Below are 27613 nucleotides of genomic sequence, written 5' to 3' on the forward strand. Positions count from 1 at the left end.
CTAACTGTTAGGTTTTTGTTTAGTTGTAACTCACTTGTATTTTGTTTTGAGCTGTTCACTTGTGGTGATCAATTTCATAACTTGTTCTCAAACTGTCCCCCAGACTGGTGTTTGCTGAATTATGTTGGCCTTTTCACCAAATGCTTTGAATAAAAATGTCTGCTAAACAAGTAAATATAAATGAAAATGCAAAACTGTTTGGAACTGGTTCATCTAGAATATTCCTATTATCCCTCTGATGAGCCCCCTCTGTTTGTACGTGTCCATTGTGTGCAGCCATGAGTTAAAGGTTCCTGATCCAACCTCCAAAAGAGTTATCCCCTTTAGGGAACACCATTCTAAAACTATTCTACTTTAAGTTTCTTTGCTCTTTCTAAGTATTTCTACCTCCGTAGTTGACCCCCAGCCTTTCTTCTGTGCTGTTTAGTTTGCTGTCCTGATGGTCTTTGTTTCAAATATTTTCCACTCCAGTGAGCCCATTGTGTAGGGTGTTTGGTCTTTTCCGACTTATATGGCACATGTTCTCTGAACAGCGGAGTGATGGAGCAGAAAACAACAGCACTAATACACCCCATGATCCACTTTCTAGAGCCCACTGAGATGCTTTAGACATTTCTTGTCCATTGATCCTGGAGTCCAGTTTTAGTAAGGGGCTGTGTCATGTAACTCTTGTATCAACCTGCCTCATGTCTTTTTTTCTTCTTCCTTGTCCAGAATTAGTGGTGGGTGAATCACATACACAGAGGTACTGTAGGGCTTGGAAGCAGAACTGCAAGAGTTAACTGTTGCAGTAAATGCTTGGCAGGTTGCCACACTTGGTATTTCCAGGTGGCATGACATGCCAGTCTCCATTTCCATTTAGGTCCATCACGGAGGTTTTTCCCATTTATTCGGCTCCAGCTAATAAATAACTTGATCTTCCCACCAAATCCCTTTCTCTCCTGACCGAGCAGCCTGTAATAATAATACTAGGACATTTTCAAAAGGAAACTGCTGTGTCGATAAATTCTTTTCATTAGAGGCGACCAGTGAACTGTTTGCATGCGGTGGTGTGATTGTCAGTCTTTTAGAGAACAGGGTGCTCAGGAGAGCTTGAGAGAAATGACTGGTGTGAGATATCATCAGAGAAAGGTCATTCAAACATACTGCCTCCTAGTGGCACTGGGAAGTCACAACAAATCTGCTGTTTTTGTCATTTCAGGGACTGAAAGGCCTGCCCTTGAGCTTGTCTTGTGAAGTGTATAAGGCCCACAACTACTGAAATGTTTAATGATTTTATTTCTGTTTGTTATCTGCAGGTGACCAGTTCATCAAAAGTATGGGGAGAAGTCTCACTGCCAGAGGATTTGGAGACTGTAAAACGAAACCGAGAACATTATATGGCTGAATCGGATGACGAAGACTTCATAGCAGATGAAGCTTCCGGAGGTAAGAAGACGGAAACGTGCAGCACAGAAATGTTGCCTGGGTTGCCACTACTTGCTATTTGCAAAGACAAGCTTGGATGTGGACTTTAAGAATATTCATTTTTGCTTATCACGGTTTAAAGGGATATAATTATACCTATTTTAAATTTCTGAAACAAAAAGTGTATTATGAAATGAACATCTGAAACATCTTATAATGTAGTGAAATATGACACATTGGATGCTCTCCTAAAGTCCTGATGGATCACCATAGTAGATTCCCCCCATCAAACCCAAACATATTCTGGTTGGTGAACTGGTTTCCTTAAATTACTCTGGTATGAATAGGTATGGCCTAAGAAGAAATAACAACTGGTTCCTACATTGCACATTTTATTGAAAGGGTAGGCTTTGGTGCCACAAAACTCTGGAATATGTTAAGAAGGTTTAGAAAATTGAGTCAGTGAAAAATCATCTTTTCTTCATATAACTACATAATACATTTAGAGCAAAATTATTAATATTCTTCAAAAATTATATTTTATTTTATGAAAGTATTCTAAAATGCAACACTGAAGCACATTTCTATTAATCCATTTTGTGAACATGTTTATTTAAATACATGCTTCAGGGAGACTGCAACATTCCCAAGAACATAATATGCAAGACAATGGAGAAGGACACAGAGCCAAACATGAGGCCTATTTAGAGTATAAAATAAGCCCAAAATTCATATCTTTTAGATGAAATCCCATGGGTATAACATGTAAACTTCCTCATAGACATTTACAAGATTGGGAATCAAACCCAAATCTCAACAGCATAACAACACAAACCATTGCTTCACCATTGTTACCTACTCCAAAGTATCGTTCCATTCCTTATAGGTCACAGGGGCCAGAGACCATCCTGACAGCACTGCTTACAAGGAAGGACCAAATCCTGGACATGATATCAGTTTATCGTAGTGCACGCTTTGGTTTTTACCATTGCATACTCCTACAGATGTTTAGAGTTACCAATTAATCTAACATGCACATTTTTGGGAAAACCAGTGTGCAGTCAGAAAAGCCCATGTAGACACAAGAACATGCACAACAAGTACCATACTGAAATTTCAAACAAGGACTCTGGACCTATGCCATCTCATTCAAAAGCATTCCATGTTGGAAGAAACATATATAGTATATGAGAAATACACAGAATTGGTCAATAGCATGTGAGTAGAGTGTAGTTATTGACTATCCTGCTACAAATCGTATGCCTACAGTCTTTTTAATCAGTCTGCTGAGTGGCATTGTGATGAATAGAGTATGTATTTCTGGTATTTATTCTACAACTGTGTGCATGGCTTCTGTGATTTTTTTTTTCTTTAAGCCGATAAAAGCACATAAGATCATATTGAACATAAGGACAATGGCAATCATGTTTCTCGACATTAACGGATTTGTTTCCCCATGAGCAGATTGTTACTCAACCACATTATACTGAACTGCCAAGGCTTCCCTGGAAAAGCATCAGAAAAAAAAACTTCTAGAGTAGTGGTGCACGCAAAAATACATTTTGCACCTCAAGGGTTAATACTTCAGTTCACAAATCAAATGAATGAAAATCATACACCTTGATCTTGAGTAATGATCAAGTCTGTGAATCAAATGAATTCCAATCTTACACCTCATTATTGGGTAATGATTCATCCATCCATTATCCAACCCGCTATATCCTAACTACAGGGTCATGGGGGTCTGCTGGAGCCAATCGTAGCCAACACAGTGCGCAAGGCAGGAAACAAACCCCGGGCATGGCACCAGCCCACCGCAGGGCACGCACACACACAGCACACACTAGGGACAATTTAGAATCGCCAATGCATGTTTTTGGACTGTGGGAGGAAACCGGAATACCCAGAGGGAACCCACACAGACACAGCGAGAACATGCAAACTCCACGTAGGAAGGACCCGGGTCTCCTTACTGCAAGGCAGCAGTGCTACCCACTGCGCCACCATGCCACCCAAATACACAATCATTTGAAACATAAATCAGTCTAGTTAATTAAATCTTTTCATAGTTTGTTATAAATTAAAAACACCCTATTATAAGGAAACTTATAAATAATGCATAGCACACATATCAAAACACAATAGACAACTAAATTATAATGAAACATACATGTATGAAAATAAAGTATATAAGTGTTCCCAAGATCTAAAATGCTAAATGCGAACCCGGGTCTCCTAACTGTGAGGCAACAGCGCTACCCACTGCGCCACCGTGCTTCCCTGGCTAATGATTTATTTCAAAAATACAATGAACAAAAATTTTGTGTCTTGTTGTTGATTAATGATGTAATCAACCATAAAAAAAGTGTGTGTTAAAATAAAGTTGAAAGCAAATAATTGTAAGTTCAATTTTGTGTGACTTAATTTGTTAAAAATGCAAAGGTGCATAATTGTGTTTGTTTAATATTCTATTTAAAACAATTCCAATAATGAATTGTGCAAAACAAACAATGAATACAGTCTATCACAAATGAGTACATTACTTTATTGTACTATATGATGAACACAAGAATCATCAGTGACAGAGTCCTTGTTCACCAGTAATGATTTACTGTACTTCCACATGTGCTTTAAACATTTATAAGTGATGTCAGAGGTGTTATAGTTGTCAGTCATCAGGTCTGCTGAGGGAGGAAGGAAAAGGCAATTGGACACAGCGCCAACCCTGGAGCTGCAGGAGAATTACAGTCAATAGAGCCTTTCAGCTGTCCCCTATGCGCACATGCTTGACGATATATATATATACAAGGGGGCTCCACCCCCGGCTCACTTCGCTCGCCTACCCCCGGCATTGGGTATCCTGAAATACATTAGTCGAGCTCGTTCGTTTTGGAGCTGTGCCCGCTTTGCCAGCGGCATTTCAGACGCGCGTTGTAGGCGCCTGCGTTCATTGATTTTATCCAGGCGGAATCGTGTTTGTAAATCCGTCAGTCGAGGTCGTTCGTTTTGAACCCGTGCCTGCTTTGCTTCCGCAGTTTCAGATGCGCGTTGTAGGCGCCTGCGTTCATTGATCTTATCCAGGTGGGCTCGTGTTTGTATCGTTGAGCTGTATTGTGTTTGAATTTAGTGTAAAGCGTTCAGCGGTTTGTATAATCCCAAGCAGCACATTATTCCTAACTTCACTCCGCAGTAGTGCCACTCACAATATGGCGGTGACGCCTGCGCCTTCACTCCGCAGTAGTGCCACTCACGATATGGCGGTGATGCCTGCGCCTTTCGTACTATCTTTGTGGACCTGTGGGGCCTCCGTAGCCTCTCACGTTTGACTCTGGGGTGCAGCGCAGAATCCTCTTTTCTGTGTGGTTGTGTTGTTAGTGGTAGCTATGGGCGCGTTGTTGCTTCATTTCTCATTCACGTTAGTTGAGCTCTTTCGTTCTTGGGCCGTGACTCCTTCGTTCGCGGTGGATACGACTTCGCTTGCGGTTTATGGAACACGCGCCTGCGCAGTACGTCTCATGGTCCCATCGCCGTGTCCCTGCGTCCATATCCGGTGTATTCTCGGTTAGTAATATGGATATTATATACAGTATATATATATATATATATATATATATATATATATATATATATATATATATATATTTATATATATATATATATATTGTAAGATTGATGCTATATAGTGCCTGACCTGACACAGATTGGACACGGGAGGCACGTGTAAAATAAAACAAATACTTTCATTTTCTTCGTCTTTGGGCTATGCCTTCCTCGTACCCACAGACACAACACAGTCCCAAGCACAAGCACACCACTAATACACTGCACTTTCTCTTCCTACTTCTTCACTCCTTCCCAGCAACCTTGTCCTCCCCCACCCAACTCTGGCCGCTGAGTGGTGGTCGCTGGCTCCCTTTTATCCGGCACCCGGAAGTGCTCCAGGTGGTTGATTGCCGACATCCGGCTGCACTTCTAGGTAAGGTGAAACCAGTGCCCAAAAGGGGCCAGCCACTCCTGTTGCAGCACCCCCTGGCGGCGCTTGCTTAACCCCACAGAGCTGTACAGAACTCCAACCCCCATGAAGCCCTGGGGGAGTCCGAGGCACCGCTGCAACCCAGGGAGGCTGCCATCTAGCATCCAGAGGGAGATACTGAGCTTCCCACCCTTGTCCCCCTACCAGATGTAGTGAAAGGGCGTCCCGGCCAGGCATGGGTCCTGGCCATTTGTCACAAAATATATATATATATATAGATACAGTATATATATATATATATATACATTCATTATTTGGGTGGTCACCTACCAGGTAACGATTGTAGTTGGTCAGCCAGTCAGCAAACATCTGCCACATCCTTTCAGTTACGAGAAGCATATCTTAATTATGTGATACAGTACCTGCCAAATAATATATTCAGTACATGACACGTGTTTTGCCCTAATTGGGGTTCATCAGGGGTGTGCACCTTTGCTTCACCTTATGGGGATCGAACCTTGAATGTCAGCATCTTAGGCAAAGCCTCTGACATTCTGCCATGGCAGCTGGTTTGCTCACTTGACAGGGTAAAGATCAAAGTATTACTTTCATAGGTCTGAATGGCATTCTGATTATTATATATATATAATGTACAGATGTTATAGCTGTGTAAGCCCATACTGTAAAAAGCCCGGGGTCCTAGAAACTATTGAAATCGTCAGAAAAAAAATTGAAATGTAGAGACGTCAGGTAATTGAAAGGAACTGCTCTGGGCATTTCTCTCCTAGGAGAATTTGTTTTGCCAATGTGCTCGCCTCGCTTGTGTATTAGCGGCGGGAGGAAAAGTAAAAGGGATACCATTTTGCCGATGTTAGTGGCTAAGCGACTTTGTCTTTCTTCTGAGGTTTCATTTTGCTGACATGTTGACTTTCATTTCCGGGCCGGACAGACAGACAGACACACACACACACTTCCACACGTAGATGTTTATATATAAGATACTTTGGTGTTTGTAATCTTGTCATTTTAAATACTTTGAGAACAACTACGCTAAGTGACAGTCCCAGGACTGAACTCATCTCTTTGTTCTTTTTATTCTGATGCTTATTCCAGTGTGTCAGATATTATCAGGTTTCTGTTGTTTTTCTGGAACAACATGAGAAAAAAATATTTATTGGAAGGTAGAGCGTTTAACATAGAAAGTTCATCAATATAGTATTTCAGCATAGTAAGAATCTAATCCTTAATCAGAAAGTAGTAAGACTGACAAATAGACAGACTGGCAGAGCAGGGCTGAGGCTGAGCACATTTGAGTGCTTACAGTGACCCAAAGAGTCTCCAGAGGAGACATAAAATAATGCTCTTGGAGGTTCTGATATTGCAAAATATGTGAATTAGTACTATTAAGATGCACAGAAAAGTAATTACAGTACCAGAGAAGGGTAAGCTTCAGTATAAAGTAGGGGTAACTCTCTACAGGAAACTTGTACACAGTTGATATCAGTGGAGTTAAGGGAGCAAACCGCTTGAATGCCCTGAAAAATCACAAGGCTTTATTGAAAGAATCCATCAATCAAACATTAGCGCCACAGCACTCAACTTTATGTATAAACACAAGGTGCAGGGCATCAGTCCAAGGGCTCTAGAAGTTATGATTTTATCTGAAACAGAATCTGAAGCAAAATCCAAATTATTAAAAAAGTAGTAAATTCTTTTTGTAAATATTGACAAAATGCTAGTGAGGATGGAAATCGTTTTTGTTTAAAAACATCATTTTTAAAAGAAAAGCCTGAGTCTGAGCTGCTTATGCCTCAGGGTTATCTCTGAACTCTGAATTCACTGGAACAGGTAACACTTGTGCATTAGCATTAAACACCCTAAAACCCATCTGATTCTGAGCTCTCCAACATTAGAACTAATGATTCCCCTATGAAAACTTTAAATATGTGTATCAGTCTGCTAAACAGATCCTGAAGAGGCGACTCGCAGGTATGCTTATTTAAATTGTGCTTCTATGCATCATCTTTGTCTTTCTCTGCTCACTGTATCTAGTTTGGTTCTGAGGGTTTTACACTTTCTAGCGAAAAAGGATGGGTTATTTAGGATGGGTGCTTTTTATTGATTTATTTTAAGATTTCAAATTTAAAACATAGTTGATTTTTGTTGATCTTTTATTTGGTTTGGTTAGGCTTTGCCACCTTGATTATTTCAATTCAAATATAAAAGAATGGTCACAAAAAACTACTTTTATGGAATTTTTTTTTGATTATTTTAATGATCTTGCTTCCAGCTGGAATTGATTTTGTGTTAGAAAATGGATGGATGACTATTAAGATTTGTACTTGTGGTCTCTCTGAAAGGTGCAATATATTGTAAATATTGGTTATGATTACCAAAGACAAAATTATGTGACTTCTATAAAAGAAAGATTAGTCATTGACTAACAAGTTCTTAAATGTAGAAAAAATAATTCACAACAGTAGTGAATAAGAAAGCTTGTGAACCGTAAATGTCTGGATGTTGTTTCGTAACTGCAGACTTTGGGACTTGGTGGCTGCCTGTCTGTTTGTAGTGACCTTCATGTCCTTGGCTTATTTAGCCGAGTAGCCAGTCTGTTTGCCAGTCATACAGCTACAAATCAGGAATTCTAACGCGTTTTTATAATTTTCTTTTTGTTCTTGTGTACTACAGAGCCTCCAGAAAGTGGTGAGGAAGAGGGCAGCACCCAAGAACCTGAGACCATCAGCACCACAAGTATTCCCATTACATGTAAGACATTTAAAAAGAGTTTCTGCTTTGTTGTTTTGAAAAGAAATAAAGTAGAATGTTTATTTTTATGTATAAGAAATAAATAGGGGTACAGAATATGCAAAATAAAACTACAGCTGCAGTCTTCTGATTCCTTATCAATGAAGATTATTCTATCTATCTATCTATCTATCTATCTATCTATCTATCTATCTATCTATCTATCTATCTATCTATCTATCTATCTATCTATCTATCTATCTATCTATCTATCTATCTATCTATCTATCTATCTATCTATCTATCTATCTATCTATCTATCTATCTAAGCACAAGGTTCTGCCATCTGCACTGATACAATCTGCCCAGCACTGCAGGCTCTTCTTCCCCTACATTGTTGATTACCGGCCATGTCTTTTTCTGTAGAGTTTGTGTTTACCTCTAAATCAAAGCTACTGAGATATTTTCCACATAAGATGGTGACACTCCCTGAGTACTATGCACTATGGATGTACGGCAATATCCTAGCGGATGGATTTGTTGGTGATAAGGTGTGCTACTAATGGGTGGATATAGAGCTTGGGAGGTCTTCATTTCCCTCAGGGTCATCACAGCATCCTTCTAGTGAGTTTTGTGCATGATCTCACCAGGAAGGAGAATGGAAATGTTGCTGTAAACCACGTGTGTCTTCAGAGATGTGTATGAAATAATGTCATTGCTGTCTTAAGAGGCTGTTTAGCATCATTTTTGTTAGCCTACAGACAAGTGAGTGGGTTAGGATAAGACACTTTTTTCACTTAGGAACTGCTCTCGTCCTTCAACAGAATTTCTTTGTCTTTATTGTGCTATTTGGGCTTTTGTGATTTAGGCTCTTTGAACTTCCCCTCCTAAGGACATATACACTCTTAAAGTTGATCACATTACAAAGATGTAGATTTGTTCAGTTGTTTTTTCACGTTTTCACCCAATCTGCTTGTATGTTAAAGTAGTCATCTTGATATATTTTAATACCTGCTTCTTTCTTATTCTGGTACTTTGGCCAATGCCCTTCTTTTCTGCATGATAGCATTGCTCACGAGATGGAGAAAGTGAAGCACTTGTAAATTTTTTAGGGCTTTTCCCAGGAACAGTTCTGGAAGATTAAGGTAAAATGTGCCAGCAGCTTTCTGTACCTTCATTTTGTCACTGGTGCATTTAAAGCTGTCATGTCACAGGCCACATCTTTAGAAGCCCTTGGCCTTTTCTATGAAGTGGATGGACATGCCACTGGGTTTCTTTAGTAATGTTTAAGGCATTTGTGCCTGCATTGTGTAGGAGATCACTTGTTGTTGCTGGCCCCCAGTTCATTCATTTCCTTTTGTCAATTGACATTTTTCAAACTTAAACAACTCCTCTCATTTATATGCACTGACTCAATGTGGCAGCTTTCAATATTCACTTGCAAGTCTTGGCACGGCTCAGCTTCTTCAGTGGCACTGGACCAGTTCCTTTAATGCCAGGATTTCATTTTTGAAGTATTTTCTTTAAAATCAGTACTGGAGCTGGGGCTGCAGACTGTGACCAGACCTGTGCCTTGCAGTGACATCTTAACCTTTGGTGCACATCTCTGTGAAGGGTAGGTCATCCTGGGATGATGACTATATGAAATAGGATGAGATAGAAGAACATCATATCCTAAATGCATAGAACTGTCCTCACCTCCTTGACAACTGAGCCCATTAATGGCCCGGCAACTTTCCAAAGCAGGCATGTTAGCAGCTGGCCTGCGAGTAACAAAACTTGAGGGCTCCTTCTACTTTCTACATATATTTTCTTATGCCCTTTTCTGGGTTTCCCAACTTTGGTTTTCTTTCTACTTGCCCACAGCAGTCATTCTTTCCCTTACTTTTATATTTTTTGGTAATGGACATACTATACTTTCCTTCTTTTAAATATTTACAGTGCCCTCCATAATGTATGAAACAAAGACACATTTTTTCCTTGACTTACCCGTCTACTCCACAATTTAAAATTATAAATGAAATATTTCAGATGTGGTTAAAGTGCACGTTGCACACTTTCATTTAAGGGTATTTATAAACATTTCAGTCGCACCATATAGAAATGACGACACCTTTTTCTACATGGTCTCCCCATTTCAGGGAACCATAATGTTTGGGACTACTGGTGTCATAAGTGTTTGTAAATCTGCAGGTGGGTTTCATTGTTTCATAAGATGCCACGGCTAGCTTCTCCCCTTTGGAGTTTGTTGTTGCCGTTGCTCAACATGAGGACAAGAGCTGCGCCAATTCAAGTCAAAGAAGCCATTAAGGCTGAAAAATAAGAATGAAATGATTAGAGACATCGGTGGAACCTTAGAATGACCTAAATCAACTGTCTGGAATATCATTAAGAAGAAAGAACGCACTGGTGAGCTCAGTAATCTCAAAGGGACTGGTAGGCCAAGAAAGATGACAGAAGAATCCTCACTGTGATAAAGAAAAAGACCCAAACACCTTTCAGATCAAAAACAGTCTTCAGGAGGCAGATGTGAATGTGTATCAGAGATGACCATCTGCAGAAGACTTCATGACCAGAAACAAAGATGCCACACTGCAAGTTAGCCACAAAAACAGGATGACCAGATTACAGTTTGTGAAAATGGACTTAAAAGAGCTTGCAGAGTTCTGGATAAAGGTCTTGTGGACAAATGAGATAAAGGTGATCCTGATCAGAGTGATGGCAAGAGCAAAGTGTGGAGCTGAAAAGGAACTGCCCAAGATCCAAAGCAGACCTCATTTGTTAAACATGGTGGTGGGAGTGTTATGGCTTGGGCATGTATGGCTGTCACAGGTACTGGCACGCTTCTCTTCATTCATGATGGAACTGCTGACAGCAGTGGCACAGTGAATTCTGAGGCGTAGAGAAACATCTGATCTGCTCAAGGTCCAGTAAATGCCTCCAAACTCACTGGACGGAGCTTCATCCTACAACAAAATAATGACCTCAAACATACTGCTGAGGCAACACAGGAGTTCTTCAAAGCTAATAAAAGGAAAATTGTATAATGGCCAAACCAATCATCAGGTTTAAATCCAATTCAGTATACCGTCCATGTGCTGAAGAGAAAACTTTAGCTAACAAAACAAGCAGGAGCTAAAGATGGCTGCATTGGAAACTTGGCAGAGAAGACTCTCAGTACCTGCAATGAAATGGGGGTGACCAGGTGGTAAAAGTGTTGTCATTTCTACTTGGTGTGACCGAAACATATGCAAATACCTTTAAATGAAAGTCTGTAACGAGAACTTTAATTATGTCTGAATTGTTTCATTTGTAATTTTTAACTATGTAGCAGACGGGTATATCAAGGAAAAATGTGTCTTTTCCCCAAGCATCATAAAGAACGCTGTATTTGAGTGATGTTTACAGGGAAACACAATTAGTCTGAAACTTACTAGCAAATCCTGAGTAAATTCTACTTGCCCATAATGCATGTTGCTGGCTGATATCCCCCCTTGTGGATGGTTGCTTTTTTAGAGTCTACCTTTTTATTCAGCAATTTCATCCGCTCTGCAAATCAGAAGCTTATGTGCAGGAGAGAGGTATTTTCTCTGTGAGCACCCATGACACAAATGAAGTGGAAACCATTCAGTCCTGGCCAAAATCGACGACAAGTGACACTGGTGATGCTGTGGTAACTTTCTGCTTTTGCTGTGTTTAAAGAACAAGTAGCTGTGTTGGACTCAAAGGCAGCTGACATACTGAGGCCATCTGTGAAGAACACCCCCGTGCCTCGTGAAAGTGTTTACCAAGAAAACAGCTGCTGTTGCCTGACACTTACACACAAATGAAGATGAGCTGCTCTGAGCAAATCTCTGGGCTTGTGATGCCAAATAGAAAAGCATTATGGTCCTTACACCAGACCACTGCTGTATGTCCTGAATGATCTTTCAAAAATTGTCAGGTGATTAATAACTGGGTATATGGGCTTATATAGCATCCACGTTAGAGGTTTTAAAGAAGTTACATGAAGTTTTGGGATGCATTGTAGTAACACTGCTGTGTTACCCTCCTCTCTGTTTCCAACATGGCCTCACGGCTGAACCTGTGAGTGGTAAGTGCCCTATGTACAGTGGATGCAGAATGTATTCAGACCCCTTCACTTTTTTCACATTGTGGTATGTTGCAGCCTTATTCTAAAATCATTTACTGGGGGACAAAATAATTTAAATGATATTCAGGACCCCAGAACGATAAAGCAAAAACAAGTTTTTAGAAATGTTGGCACATTTATTAAAAACTAGCTAACATTGCTGTAATACCCAGTGTTGCCAAAGAGGAAAATAAAGTGTTTTTTTAATTTAAAAAACAGACAACTTTAAAAATAAAAATAAATTAACAAACAATGAAGACTCACTAATGTGCTTGTCTTGCAGACTTGTATGTATGTTATCATCCAGTTGACGCTTGGAACCGGCCAACTCTATTTAATTTCAAAAGCAACAGGGGTGCGGTGGTGGTGCTCAAACATAAAGAATGCTGGCAGTCACCTCCAGTTCACCCTCTGGTGGTCGTTCCGACTGTCAGCTGGATGATAACATGCATACAAGACCACAAGATCACCCCCCACCCTACCCAGAAGGGGGTGGGTTAGGGTTGATTTCACCTTACAGTATTTTTAGTACCAAATGTGTACCAAGTTTCATGAAAATCGCTCCAGCTGTCCGGAAGTGATGCTGGAACATACATACATATACACACACATACATTGACTTTTATATATACAGTATATATAAAAAATTAAACTGTCACATTGACACAAGTATTCAGACCCTTTCCTCAGTATTTACTTGAAGCACCTTTGGCAGCAAATCCCATCCTGGAGTGTTCTTGGGTTTGATGCAAACCCTGGATTTGGGGAATTTCTGCTATTCCTCTCCGGGTATCCCCTCAAGCTCTGTTAGGGTGGATGGAGACCATCAGTTGACAGCTATTTTCAGATCTCCCCAGAGATGTTTGAATGCATATGAGTGTGTGGTGCAGTGGGTAAGTGGGTTTTCAAACCCTGAGGTTGTGGGTTCAGATCCTGCTACTGCTACTGACCCTGTTAGGACCATGAGCAAGTCACTTCACCTGCCTATGCTCCAATAGGAAAAAAAAGAAAAGAAATGTAATCAATTGTCTCTCAAATATTGTAAGTCAGCTTGGATAAAGGTGTCAGCCAATTAAGTGGCTGGGCAACTGAAGAAAATTCACATAGTTGAGCCTAAGCCACATCAGTGTTGTGTTTGCTTTGTGTTTAGGGTCATTGTCCTGTTTGATGGTGAACCTTCTGCCCAGTCTGAGGCCCAGAGCACTCTGGGGCAGATTTTCATTAAGGATATCGCAGCACTTTGTTCTGTTCAGCTTTGCCTCAACCCTGTCTAGTCTGCTATTCTCTGAAACAACCCCACAGCATCCACCAAAATGCTTCACTGTTGGAAAGACATTGTTCAGGTGATGAGCAGTGCCTAGTTTCTTCAAGACATGATGCTAATCTTGGTTTCATCAGACCAGATAATCTTGCTTCTCACAGTCAAGAGAGTCATTCAGGTGCCTTTTTGCAAACCCCAAGTGGGCTTCCATGGCTCTATCACTGAGTAGAGGCCTTTGTCTGGCCACTTTTTCATAAAGTCCACTTTGGTAGAGTTTGTCAGTGGTGGTTGTCCTTCTGGAAGTTTCTCTCATCTTCACAAACCATTGGGCTCTTGTTCAAACCTCTTTCCATGGCTCTTCTCCCATGATTGCTCAGTTTGGCTGGGTGGCCAGTTCTATGAAGTGTAATGAATGTTCCAAACTTCTTCCATTTAAGAATTGTGATGGCAGCTGTGCTCTTGGAAACCTTCAATTCTGCAGGATTTCTTTTGTAGCCTTCCTCAGATGTGAGCTTTGATGCAATCCTCACTCTCTCTCTAAGCTCTTCAGGCAGTTCTTTTCAACCTCATGGCTTGGAACCTTCTAAAGACAGGTGTGTGTCGTTCCTAACCATGTCCAATCAATTAAATTGACCACAGGTAGACTCCAAACAAGGTGAAGAAACATCTGCAATGGTGATAAATAGAATAGGATGTACCTGAGCCAAATTTCAGGTGTCAAAGCAAAGAGTCTGAATACTTGTCTCAGTGTGATTTTTCAGTATTTTATAATTTTAAGAAATTTGCAAATATGTCTAATATTCTATTGTTGCTTTGCCATTCTGGGGTATTGATTGTTTCTTAATGTGGGTAGAAAAATGAAGTTAAATGATTTTAGCACAAACAACATAGCCAAATGTGAAAAAGTGAATGGATGTAAATACTTTCTGAATCCACTGTAAAAAAAATGAAATTCTGAAAAAATCTAAAATCCAAAAAAATCATTCATCCATCGGCTTGGCAGATCACCTTGAATCAGAATCTCTCCCTGCACCAGCAGGTACAAGGTGCACTCAACGTTCAATTAGAAACCTGTCCCTAACAAGGCCTGTACTTGCACGCCAGGCCAGTAGAGATCTATCCGTCATTCTAATTGCCTTGTCTTTTGATGTGTGGGTGGAAACATGAGTACCTGCAGAAAACCCACAGTGATTTGTGGGTAGAACATGCCATCAGTGGCCAACTAATTAGGTGTACCTAGTTAGTACCAGGCTAGAAGACCCTTTACCTCAAGAACTGCCTGAAAACTTCAAGGAATAGATTTAACAAAGTACTAGAAATGTTCTTAAGGGACTATGCTGTTAAGAAACATGTAAGTGTCTGAGGAATTTTGTGAGAGAACGAAAAGGCCAGGGAAAGGAATTGAAGCCTTAAGCCTGAAGACAAATGGGTCAAAACTGGAAAGTCAAAAAATAATCAAGTATCCAGGAATTAAAAGGCAAAATGGTCATCAGAAGATGTGGGTAGAAATGAGAGTCAAAAAGTCTGAAACAAAACTACCACTAGAACTTACTTAGAAAATATTATATTTCATTCTATATTATTTATTGTCTGCGGTGGGTTGGATTGGTTCCTGCCTTGTGCCCTGTGTTGGCTGGGATTGGCTCCAGCAGACCCCCGTGACCCTGTGTTCGGATTCAGCGGGTTGGAAAATGGATGGATGGATTATTTATTGTTAAACATTATATATTATTATATACAGTGTTACTTATTATTTTCAATATTAAACAGTCATGATTGGTTTCTTTATTTTATTTTTCTTGCTTCCCCTTGAGTTTGGGACAATATATACATCTTTCATGAGGTTTTGACACCAAAGGAGTGTAATTCTGACACTTATTTTGTGATTCAAGACTTTTTGAGAAAGTTTATTACTTTTATGCCATTTTGTTTTTTTCGTGGGTGCCGCCATTTTCTGACAATGGCGGAACTGCTGATGTTTCAGAGACTGAGCCTCTCGTGGTTACGCTATAATGCCATTGATGCAACCATATAAAGGCATGTTGTATCCGTGATTCGTGTTATTTTCCAGTGATCATTTTCTTTTGGTTCTTTTCCAGTTACAGACTTAGTTTCTTGATTTCAGTTCTCATTTTTTCCCTCGTTCTGATAAAAGCTTGGCTTGATTCCTGGTTTTGGATCCTTGCACAGATTTGGTTTGTGAGTTTCCCCCAGTCTTTGATGTATGGCTTCTGCTTTGTGTAGTAAAGCCTTAACTTGTACCTGTGGATGCAGTAGTGAATGGTGTTGACTGACAAAGCTGTATTCCTAAACCAATGCCATGATCTCCATTACAGGCACATTTAAGACAGTGACATCTGAGGGATCAGAGATCACATACTTTCCGACGTGTTTTTCAGCCTTGCCCTTTATGAATTGATATTCGATGGGATTCTTTGAATCTTTTAATTATATTGTGCACTGTAGAGAGTGAAATACCCAAAATCCTTCCAGTCTGTCTGTGGAGAACGCTGTTCTCAAAGTGTTAGATTATTCCCTGGCACATCTTTTGGCAAATTGGTGAGCCATGACCCATGCTTACTCTTGAAATCTTCTTATATACAAGAACGTGATTCCCTTACCTGATTCACATCACCTCTTTATTTCAGCTTGACACATTGTTATTAGTCCTCAACTACCCCATCCCAACCATTGCATGCATGGTAGTTTTTTTTTCTTCAAAAAAACAGTACAATATGTAAAACATGGAATACCATATTTTTATACTGTTTTTGTTTGAATGCAAGTCAAAATAAATGTACAAATCACTCTCTTTTGGGTTTTATTTTTCTTAGCATTTCTCTTACTACACCAAAATATTTGGAATTGTGGTTGTATATGTGACTAATCCACTGTCTGGAAAAAACAGCCTCTGACCATTGCTAGCGATTGAGATTGGAACAGGAGAAATCTTTTGGGTCCCAAACCAGTAATCCCTGTTTAATCGTAACAAAAGAGAAGCAAAAAAGGTGCACAATAAAATAATAGTAAAGACACAGAGCAGAAAATTAGACAGTGCAGAGTTCTCTGCCAATATTACATTTCCCAGGTCCTCACTCTGGAGCTCATTCAACCTCTATTCCTGGTCATAAGTGAGACTTCCCCATTCTTGCCCAGACCCTTTTAATGGCATTCTGATTGGAAAAGGCATCATTATCAGGGTTGGGTACCCTCATTTGTCATCTTCTAGGAGTTGCAGGGGAAACTGTTAACATAGGTGCCCACTCTCTTCCCAGAGTGCATTGCTTAATTCAGTCGAGCTTGGAAGTATATCCCCGGTGACACATGTGTGACAAGCTGTAGGAAGGTCTAGGGGTTAAAACCAGACAGTAAAGAAAACTAGTGAGACATGGCCAAAAGAAAGACAACTGTGCAGAGCTAAATCTCAAAATACAAAGTTATCAGGAAGGATGGAAAAATTGAAGACTACACATATCCAGGTGTCACACACCTTGGGTGAATCTGTTTATGTACACTGCCACTGGAAAGTGTGCCAAATAAAGACCTGACCCTAAAGTCATCTGCCATCATTCTGTTGATTGGCCGCTAAATATTCAGGACAAGCGGGACTTTCAATTCATGATATACTGTAGGCCGAGGGCCAGGTCAGCATCTCAGGAATGTAAGAGCCATGTGGAGATGTTATGACTTTATCCGTCTGAACGAAGAGGCTTTGTTTTGACACGTTCTTCACAAGAGTTAAACAGGGAGCCTCCTGTAGCACCTGGAGGCAAGTAGTTAACTTCCGATCACCTGTCTTATGTGGAGATTAGAATCTTGAAGTTAGTCTAAATACAAGTTGTTGAAAAATTTAGCCCCTTTTCACTTAAAAACGAAAACAAAGACGTACAAAGCATTTTTATTCATTGAAAATGAAATGACTTTTCAGGGTCATACAGCCAGACAGTTTTCACAAAATTGTTTACATAAATAACCAAGCTGGTTTGAACTTTTTGGTAATAGCAAATGTCAGATGATCCAGAATTATACCGCTGTAAGAGATGGTGATGCTTTCCTCTGAGGTGGTCAGTTCAAAGTCTCTTTAGAGCGAGTCGGGGTCACATCAGTGTGATGTGACTGTAAATGGGACTGAATATAAATTCAAAGTCGATAGTAAAGACCGCATACTATTTCAGCTTCATTGTTATGGACTGGATACAAATTCAGCTTTATTATTTAGGATTGGATGCTGTTTAGGTCTTATTAATTCAGGCCGAGTGCATTAAATTCCATTGCTTTGGAGGGTTTTTAGTCTTGTTGCTTAGGAGAAGGTGTCTTATCACTGCTTTTAATCAGGTTTCTTTGTAGTTTTATTGTCATTGCTCTGGAGTAGGTACAATTCCAGAGTCATTGCTGAGGATTTGATACAGCCTCAGTCTTAAGGCCATGTCACATTAGACAGCATTTCCAACTGATTTTCAGTCATAGCTTTCATCTACATAATCCTAGCCAGTTGAAAGCAGTCAGTGGTGCGCTCCCATGAAGATAGTCATCTAGTTCAACATATCCAGTGACTCATTCCAACTAGTCTGGAAGTAAAATCCATATAATACCACTATAAGGAATAAGGAATGCTGGTATTTTGGACCTCAAAAGCAGAAGAGAAGCCCGTCTGTCTGATATTATGTTTCTGTGTTTCATTTAAACTTCACTCCTACTGGAGTTCAAATGTCACATTTCTATCTATTTATGTGTTAATATTTTATATTAACAATGTGGATAACTTAGTTTTTATATATCGATATATCAAATTTTATGTTCTGTGTGTTTTGTGGATGGTTCACCCAAGAGGCATAGCCACCTGCCCATCACTGCAACAGACTGCCCTCAGCCCTATAAAGACTGACAAAAACTCACAGTCCTTTGCGGTTCATTGTGCATGTACTTGTAGTGTGGTGAGTTATTCTATTTCCATTGCTCTTTTTTTGATTATTGCGATTGGATTTTTGTGTCCTTTCTCTCTGCCGTCTGACCACTCTTTGATTTTCATATTGGGACTTTGTTCACTTTTGGATTGCCTATTTTTGAAGCTATTGTTTTTTGTGTTTGTGTGTGTTCTTTGGAGCTTAACTGTCTTCAGAGCATTTTTTGTGCAAATATATTTATAAAGATTATTCATTGCCCACTTTATCATTTTCCAGGGTTTGACAGTGTTTCCCCCTCTACTGTGAATTTTGAGTATTTTCAAGACTCTTTGTGCTTAGGAGTTTATAACACTCATGTTTTACATACCATGACAGAATGGGATAAAGACTAAGAGGTCTGAGATTGGATCTAAATTTGTTGTACCCCTCAGCTGTTTGTGCAACACTAGCTCTGTTAGGCAACATGCTATTGGCTGTCATAAAATGCAACGAGCATGACTCTCCTGGAAAGTCATCTTGGGGTCATTGAATTTGACTTGCCCAGTGATTTCCAGTCCTGCAAATTGATGTGACATGGGCGTTACCGCAAATGGTTTTAAACATTATCTGTTTCATTGCAAAGGATTACAGTATGTGAATCTGGAGTTGGTGCCGTGTTAGTATCATTGTGGTGTGAGTCACATAATAATTATGTTTCATCATGCCACAGCAGCATTCCCCCTAAATTGTGGCAAATTGGATGGGACAATGTGGCCACCAAAAAAAAAACATGCAGGTTCTCAGCAGAGAGGCAGGCAGATTAAGACAAATGCTTCTCTCTGCTTATGGGGGATAGGGGCCCAAATGGGGGTTGGGCACAAATTTTGCGCTACATCAGTGCTTACAGCATCTCAATTTTTTTACAAAGGATTACAACATGTGAGTCTGGATTCACTCTGTCTCAGGGGTTGGTGCAGTGGAAGTCTCGTTGTGCAGGACTCGGTATATTTTCTGCCTTTTATCCCAAATATTATGTGCATTCAGGGCTAGGTGTAGTTTGAGGCAGATATCCCAGAAGCAGAAGGACATTAATTATCCAGGTTTGAAAGTGTTATTATTTTGCTATCCTATGCGCCCTAATAACTTTTTTCTGTAATTATAATTCTAACTTCAAGGTAAGGTAGTTATTTCAGATAAGCAAGATAGATATTTCATGGTAAGGAAGACACAAATTTTTAGTTAAGGTAGTTCTACTCACTAATCATGGTGCTGGAGAGTGGCGACGTGTTGCACGTTGATTATCATTTTGAATTTCACTGTACACGTGACAATAATAACTCTGTAAATGTATGTATAAACATTTCATTTCAGTGATAAAGATCAGTTGCTGCTGATCATTGCTTATTACCAAGTGTAGAAGATGGGTCATGGCTCTGAGCTGGGAGCGGTTTCTTAATTATTGCTCATGACCGTAAACAACATTACTCTTAATTCTCAGGACTAGATGCAGTGAGAGTCAGATAGCCCAGGAAAGAACAGCCAGAGCTCCGGTTCAGGTCAGTATGTGTGTGTCATGGCAGACAGAACAGGCCATAAGCACAAAGAACATGACAACAGCTTTAATTCTTTCTAGTCTCTCACTGTGTTAAAAAAAGCTCCTGTATATGCATGCAGGATGTGGAATTGTTCAAAAATTGCAAAAAGAAAAGTTTATTCTAAAGCTTACAGCTTACTTGACAAGCAATAATTGTACATTGAAGTGCCGAGGTTTATGGGAAAGCATGGCATCCAGAAAAGTGGAGCATTTGATGTTGCATTTTGCACTCTGACAAAGCGCCTGCACATACCACGTTGTCAGTCAAAGTGTTTCTGATCAAAAACAATGTGGTTGTCACTTTGCACCCTTTGTATTTGCCAGATCTTGCTCCCTGTGACCTCTTTTTGTTCCCGAAATTAAAAGCTAAGACTGAAGGGAAGATTTTTCTACTGTGTTAGAAATCCAGGAAAAAATGCAGGAGGCTGTGGACATGGTAACAAAAGATGAAGACAGAAAATTTTTCTAGGCATGGGAGAAGCACTGGGACAAGTCTATTACATCTCAAGGAGACTAAAGGGGAGTTGCTGTACGCTTTCCTTAATAATTCGAGGAATTTTGGACTCCTTTCTCATATAAAGATCACTTGGTTTGTCAGACTTTAGCAGTAATGGCTAACTGCTCCAGTGCCCAGGTTTTAAATTCACCACCTTGCTTCCTGTGTAGTTTCCATATTTTTCATGTGTCTGTGTCTGGGTGAGTTTCCCCACACTCGGGTTTTTAGTTCCACATCACCAAAAATGCTGTGCATTTTATTAACAGTTCATTCCAAATTTGGCCTGATGTGAGTTTGTGCTTAGGTGGATCCTGTGATGGACTGGTGCAGAGTGATCCTGGGATAAGCTCTGCTACCCAAGACTCTAAATTCTAAGAATATATAGTCATGTGAAAAAGTAAGTACACCCCATGGAAATTATTGACTTTTTCAACATGCTTGAACAGGAGAGTAGATGATCATGGAAACAGTGCCTACAGGCAAATGTGATATACTTGAATAAAAACACAAGGAAAATTTGCCTTTTCAGACATATATTCAGTCATATATTGAACTGCCTTTCCCAAGGTTTCTTCCATTTTTTTGGGAGTTTTTCCTTGTCTTCTTTGAGAGTTAAAGCTTGGGGGCTGTCAAAAGGCAGGACCTGTTAAAGCCCATTGCGGCACTTCTTGTGTGATTTTTGATCTATACAAAAATAAATTGTATTGTATTGTATATTCAACAAAATATCAACAGATGAAATAGGCCAGTGGGGAGAAAGTAAGTCCACCTTTGGCCTCAGAAAATGGTGTTACCCTCAGCAGCAGAAAGGACATCTTGTAAATGGTCTGCAGAACTACCTGTCATTCTCTGACATCGACTCGGTAACTGCTTCTTCATGCAAAATTCCTTCAGTTGCAAGATGCTGGTGGGTTTTCTTGTGTGCACTGCCTGTTTCAAATTCCCGTAAAAAATAGAAAAAATAATAATAACCTGTTTACGAAGAGTACAATTAAACAGAAGGACAAGCAGAACGTAACAAATACATAATAATTTGAGACATAAATCCATCTATTTAGTTAAATCTTTGCATCTTTATATATAATACGCTACCGTGGCTGTACGGTTGAATGTCCAGGATTTTAAATCACCTGTAGCTTGCAAACCGTTTGAACTATTGACCTGAAATTAGGTATACATATACTACGTGATGTCTACTATTTGTTTTCAGGGTGATAATTGACCGCCAAGGTTATTCCTCTTTTTATTTTTATTTTATTTTATTGTAGAATCGGTCAGCACAGTGGTGCCATGGTAGCGCTGCTGCCTCGCAGTAAGGAGATCTGGGTTTGCTTCCCGGGTCCTCCCTGCGTGGAGTTTGCATGTTCTCCCCGTGTCTGCGTGGGTTTCCTCCGGGTGCTCTGGTTTCCTCCCACAGTCCAAAGACATGCAGGTTAGGTGCATTGGCGATCCTAAATTGTCCTTAGTGTGTGCTTAGTGTGTGTGTGTGTGTGTGTGTGTGCCCTGCGGTGAGCTGGCGCCCTGCCCCGGGTTTGTTTCCTGCCTTGCGCCCTGTGCTGGCTGGGATTGGCTCCAGCAGACCCCCGTGACCCTGTAGTTAGGGTATATCAAGTTGGATAATGGATGAATGATTGTGTATTTGTTAGGTTCTGCTCACCCTTCTGTTTCAAATTCCCCCCACAACATTCCTTAAAATTAGGGCTATAACTATGCCAGTCCATAACCCTCCATTTCTTCTTTTTAAGGCCATTCCTTGGTGGATTTGCTAGTGAGCTTCAGCTCATTATTGTGTTGAAAGGTCCACTTGTGGTTCAACTTCAACTTTTAGACAGATGGCCTCCCATTCTCCTCAAGCGCTCTTCGATTTGATGCACAATTCCTAGTTGACTCAATGACTGCAAGCTGCCCAAGTCTCTAAGGCAGACAAGCAAACTCAAACCATAACATTTCCAACACCATGGTTCACAGTTGGTATGAGGTTCTTCTTCTGAAATGCTGTCTTTGGTTTGCGCCAAACATGTCTACTGCCAAACAACTCTATCTTTAATTCATTTGTCCGGAGCAAGTTGTTCTAGAAGGCCTGGTCTTTGACAAACAGTACAGTAGTTGTGCTCTAAGGTTCTCTGCCAGTATTGCAGGTCAGATTTGTGCAGTCTCTTTCTTATTGTTCATGCACACACCAACATTTATAAGAGTTACCTGCAGATCCTGTGATGAAATTTTGGGGATCTTGGAGACTTTTATTTTTTAGCATTAAACAGTCAATTCATGGGGTGAATTCGTTGGAAATGGACAAATTTTCATTTGTTTGAAATCTACACTATTTGTAGATGATATTCCTTACAGTGGAATGATTGATTTAAAGAACAGTTGCATCTTTTTAAGTCCCTTGCCAGAATCATTGGCATCCACAATCTTCTTTCTGAAGGCCTTAGGGAGCTATTTTGATCTTGGTGTGATGACACCACAGACGTCAATGGCAAAGAGAACACCAGTCCTTCGATATCTGAGGTCCAGACCGGATCCATCTGCATACTCATTAAGGAGGTTCAAATCACTGCCACTTAAGGTGGAAGACCTGATTCTAATTTTATGAATCTGAAGTGGTGATACATGTAGGGATGTAGTTACTTTTTTAACAGGACAAATCAGAATTTTTGTTAATTTAGATTATGAAATGAATACGCCATATCAGTTTGATGTGCCATTTCTTCAAGTACAGTATATCACCTTTATCTGTAGGCACTGTTGGCAAGAAAATCCAATGTTTACAAGTTCATATATGTAGAAGAAGTCAACAATTCTTAAATTTCTTACTTTTTCAAATAAATGAATACATTTGTATAGAACTTTGGGAGGTACAGTATCTCTATCAAATGTCTTTGTTGTTTCTTATTTGTGTTTGAAGTCTTACTGAGTGGTTCAATCAGCTTTTATACATGTGGGTATTTTTCAGACTATTACAAGATTTGCATCTAATGATTTTATATTTCATTTCCCTTTACGGTAGATTGGCTCAGGAGAGAGCTTACTGTTGTGAGCTTTACTCTTAATTTGCTGTCATGGCAAATCTGACTTTGGGCCTTCTGAACACCCACAAGATAATGTAACACATCCGCTAGTGCGGACTCTGCAGTGTTATAAGGAATTCTCCACAGACCTGTAAAATTTGTAGTTCTTAGATTCACAGTTTTTTTTTAGCCTACTCAACAACCCCCGTTTAGGGAATACAGTGCTGCAAGAGACACCATTGTCTTACGCTAGGAAAATCAGGGGGTGTATTCTAAATATGTTTGAGGACCCTGGGAACAGGACATCAGCATCAAAGATGGCCTCCTCATGGGAATGAGAAAAAAAATCAAATATGAGACATACAGTAAGTATTCTTTATCATATGCTCTAGAAAGATGAATAGCATATGTAGAAAGGGACAGAATACGTGACAGGAGAAAAACTTCTCCTCTTCCTTTGGCAGTTTTCTCAAGATGTCCATCTAATTGGGAGTTGAATCAGATCTGTGTTCTGCCATTGTCTGGTCCCATGGGGATGGTCCAATTCATTCAAGCTCATACAGAGTACACATCTGACTTAAGAAAAACTGTTCAAGTTGTCTCTTATCAGTGTATCAAACCCAAGACTAAGTCTAAAGTTCAGCTTTGCTTTCTCCCAAGTGCCCTGGATTTAGTAGAGGCGCATAGGTGTTATGTATTGTAACATTTCTGGTTAGAAGTCTTGAGTTAAAACAGGAAAGGTTTTCCAATTTATCTTCCTAAGTAGGAAGCAAAATAGAGTCTTCCATTACGCATGTGTGTTCAATTTTGGGTCTTTCTGAATACCGTAAAGAATAAAGAAAGTGTAGGAGATATTCATAAACTTGCAGTGTGCGTCAATAAGAACTGTTCCTTTTCTCTGTCTTTTTATTAGCTATGAAAGTGTATTTGTCGTCATGCAGCTTTTCAGTACAGCAGTGCAGTTCTGCAGACTCCAAGGTACAAGCTTGTAATACAAAGAAGAACTGACACTTGTCTCATGCCATCTATTGGCTTTAAGATTAGTACACTACATCTACAGTAAGTAGTGGGATTGAAGTTCTACAACCTGATAAGTGAACATTACCCAGTACCTGATGGATAGATATCACATTGCCATGAAGACCTGAGGTGTTTTAGCATGAGGAGATGGTGGCTTGACCACTCACTGCGCTCACTTTTTAAAGCTGCACGAGTGTCAGGACTGGCCACCTGACTGCTGCCACTGCCCTGCACAAGATCTTTCCCCATGACTTGATTGTTGTCTGCTGTGTAGAAAACACATTTTGATTTCCATTGGTGTCACTGTTCACAAATACATTTGCAAACCATTCTGAGAGCATGTTTTCACTTTATTATTTAGAGTTATTGGGTGTAGATTGATGGGCAAAACTGGCAAATTTACCCATTTAAAATCGAAGCTACAACACAGTAAAGTGTGCAAAAAGACTGAATATTTTCCGAATCCACTGTAATTTCCTGTAATTAAAAAATAATCTGAAATGCCAGCTTTGCAGCTTTCAAGTTCGGTTCAGACATGGCAGACTTGTTGGGTTAAATAGCCTGATTGTAATGTTCTAAAAATGCACAAATCACATCAATGCTTGAATTGTCAGTGAGAAAAGAACCTAACATGGCAGACATCTTGTTAAAGACAAGCTTCTTTTCTGTCACATTATGTAGTCCTGTACTTACCATTGTGGAACGAGCCCTGGACACAGACAGGCAGACATGGTGTTAAGCACCATCACACGTTTATTCACAGTCACTGTTTACAATTAAGTGCCACACAACCCCAAGACTCCCCCAAAGTCCAGGCCTCTCTCAGTGCCTTCTCTCTCTCTCTTCCGGCCTCTCCGTGCCTCCTCCCAGGCCTCGTCCTTCTCCTCACCCGACTCCAGCCCTCAATGAAGGGAGGCGGCCCCTTATATAGGCGGGCGGCTGGGTGCCATGCCCAGCCGCATGCCACATCATCAGCTGGAGAATACTTGGTTTATTTAAATCTGTGCAAGGCTTTCTCATTATTTTATGCCACAATTTTTTACGCTATTGTCTGCAGTGCAGACGACACTGAAAAATTAAGAGAGAATTAATAAGTATGTTAATATTGATAAAGAAAGGCAACACGTGAACTACAGATATAATCACTGACCTGCCTGCAGTGTTCTTTTTGTTTTTTGCAGTGTAATGAGATGTGGAGGGAAAGAACATTATTGAGGCTCTTTGTATAAAATTCGCTATATCAAATCATATCAAATATTATTTGTCACATTCAAGTTGTATATACAACGAGCTGTATATACCCGGCGTTGCCCGGGGCAGAAGTAACCTAATCGGTCAAACACTTACATATATACCAAAGTAAACCTAATCGGTTAAACAGCTTCATATATACAGAAGCGAACCTAATCGGACAAACAGCTAATCTATATACATAAGCAAACCTAATTGGTCAAACAGTTACATAAATACAAAAGCAAACCTAATCGATGAAACAGCTTCATATATACAGAAGCAAACCTAATTGGTCAAACAGTTATGCATGTGCAGAATAATTTTACAAAGATTATGCGTGTTAACAATCATTAAAAAGAAAAGATTGAGGAACTCTTCTTCTATATGTGATGAAGCTGGATGAAGCTGACTTGACGAAGACGTAGGTGGCATACATTGGTTTTTCTAAAACAGAAGAAAAAAATGAGTATCTATTATTATTTTAAATTAGAATGAAAATGAGAACATTGATTAGAGATAGATTATCCGTATTAAAATATGTGCATGAATAAACTTTTGGTAACTCTCTAGCAAAAGTTTATTCATACAAATTGGCATGGGATGGCTTTGTGAAAAAGTAAAAATTAGATAAAAATAAATTGAGAATGCGTACTTCGATTTGACTGAGATTATCTGTAATGATGAAAAAAAAGTTTAGTATGTTTTTTTTTCCATACGGGAAGGATGTAAAACCTTACATAGGCACCCTTCAGCCCGTACTGAAGGGTACTGTCAGATTCTTACTGACTAAAAAACACCCTTTTTATTCCACAGCTACCCCAAAAACCACTATTAGGCATTACTTTGGGGTGGCAGTAGTTTAGTTATGAAACAGCTGGGTCCTGAAAAAAATCTGTCTTATTAGTGGCTTCATCACATATAGAAGAACAGTTCCTCAATCTTTTCTTTTTAATGATTGTTAACACGCATAATGTTTGTAAAATCATTCTGCACATTCATAACTGTTTGACCAATTAGGTTCGCTTCTGTATATATGAAGCTGTTTAACCGATTAGGTTTACTTTGGTATATATGTAAGTGTTTGACCGATTAGGTTACTTCTGCCCCGGGCAACGCCGGGTATATACAGCTCGTATATATATATATATATATATATACATATACACACATACATGCAGTTTTAATAACACAGAAATCAATATAAACATTAACATCATTATCATATGAGAATATGAAGTAATATATAAGAAGCACATTTCATATAAATATAAATTATTAAACAGTAAAATCTTCTTCTGTAATTTGCTACTGTGGCAATTTGTGTGTCTGTCCAGGATTTTAAATGACCTGTAGCTCGCAAACCGTTGCACCTATACACTTGAAATGTGGTACACATATAGTACGTCACGTCTACTATCTGATTTATGGGTGATGATTGTTTTAGTGTTTTTATCTTTATTTTAATTTATTGTACAATCAAGTCCTATCTGCGCACAGCAGGGCAGCCGTGGGCGGATGCGTATGGTGTATTCACTCGATGTTATCGTGCATTGCGCTGTCAGTGGTATTTTGATAAAAGAATTTGAACAACATATAAGAAGCGTATAAATTATTAAACAGTAAAACATTAACATTTAAGAAGTAAAGTTACATTAAGGACTACTGCTGTGCCTTCGGGTATACCTCATTTTTTGTTTGCCCATTACATGCTTAAATGTATACATTTTTTGGTGCACCTACCCGAGAACACGCGACATATAACCGAGCGTGGGAGAAGCATGGATTTTAAACACGCGTTGAGTTGATGTGCTGGTCTCCCTCGTGAAATAACTGGTAATGTTTGACTAAAATCTAC

General features: G+C 39.6%; 1 protein-coding gene across 7 annotated transcripts in view; it reads left to right on the forward strand.

Annotated features, from left to right (window-relative positions):
• Positions 1-27613, forward strand: part of hspg2 (heparan sulfate proteoglycan 2) — a 517600-nt gene that overhangs the window by 120309 nt on the left and 369678 nt on the right. For all 7 annotated transcript variants that reach the window (XM_051930340.1, XM_051930335.1, XM_051930339.1 and 4 more), the window contains exons 2-3: positions 1299-1428; positions 8072-8149. In XM_051930340.1, coding sequence (XP_051786300.1) covers positions 1299-1428; positions 8072-8149 — 208 coding nt within the window. The remainder of the gene's footprint in view (positions 1-1298; positions 1429-8071; positions 8150-27613) is intronic.

The sequence above is a fragment of the Erpetoichthys calabaricus genome, chromosome 8, assembly GCF_900747795.2.
Source record: "Erpetoichthys calabaricus chromosome 8, fErpCal1.3, whole genome shotgun sequence".
Classification (NCBI taxonomy): Eukaryota; Metazoa; Chordata; class Cladistia; order Polypteriformes; family Polypteridae; genus Erpetoichthys; species Erpetoichthys calabaricus.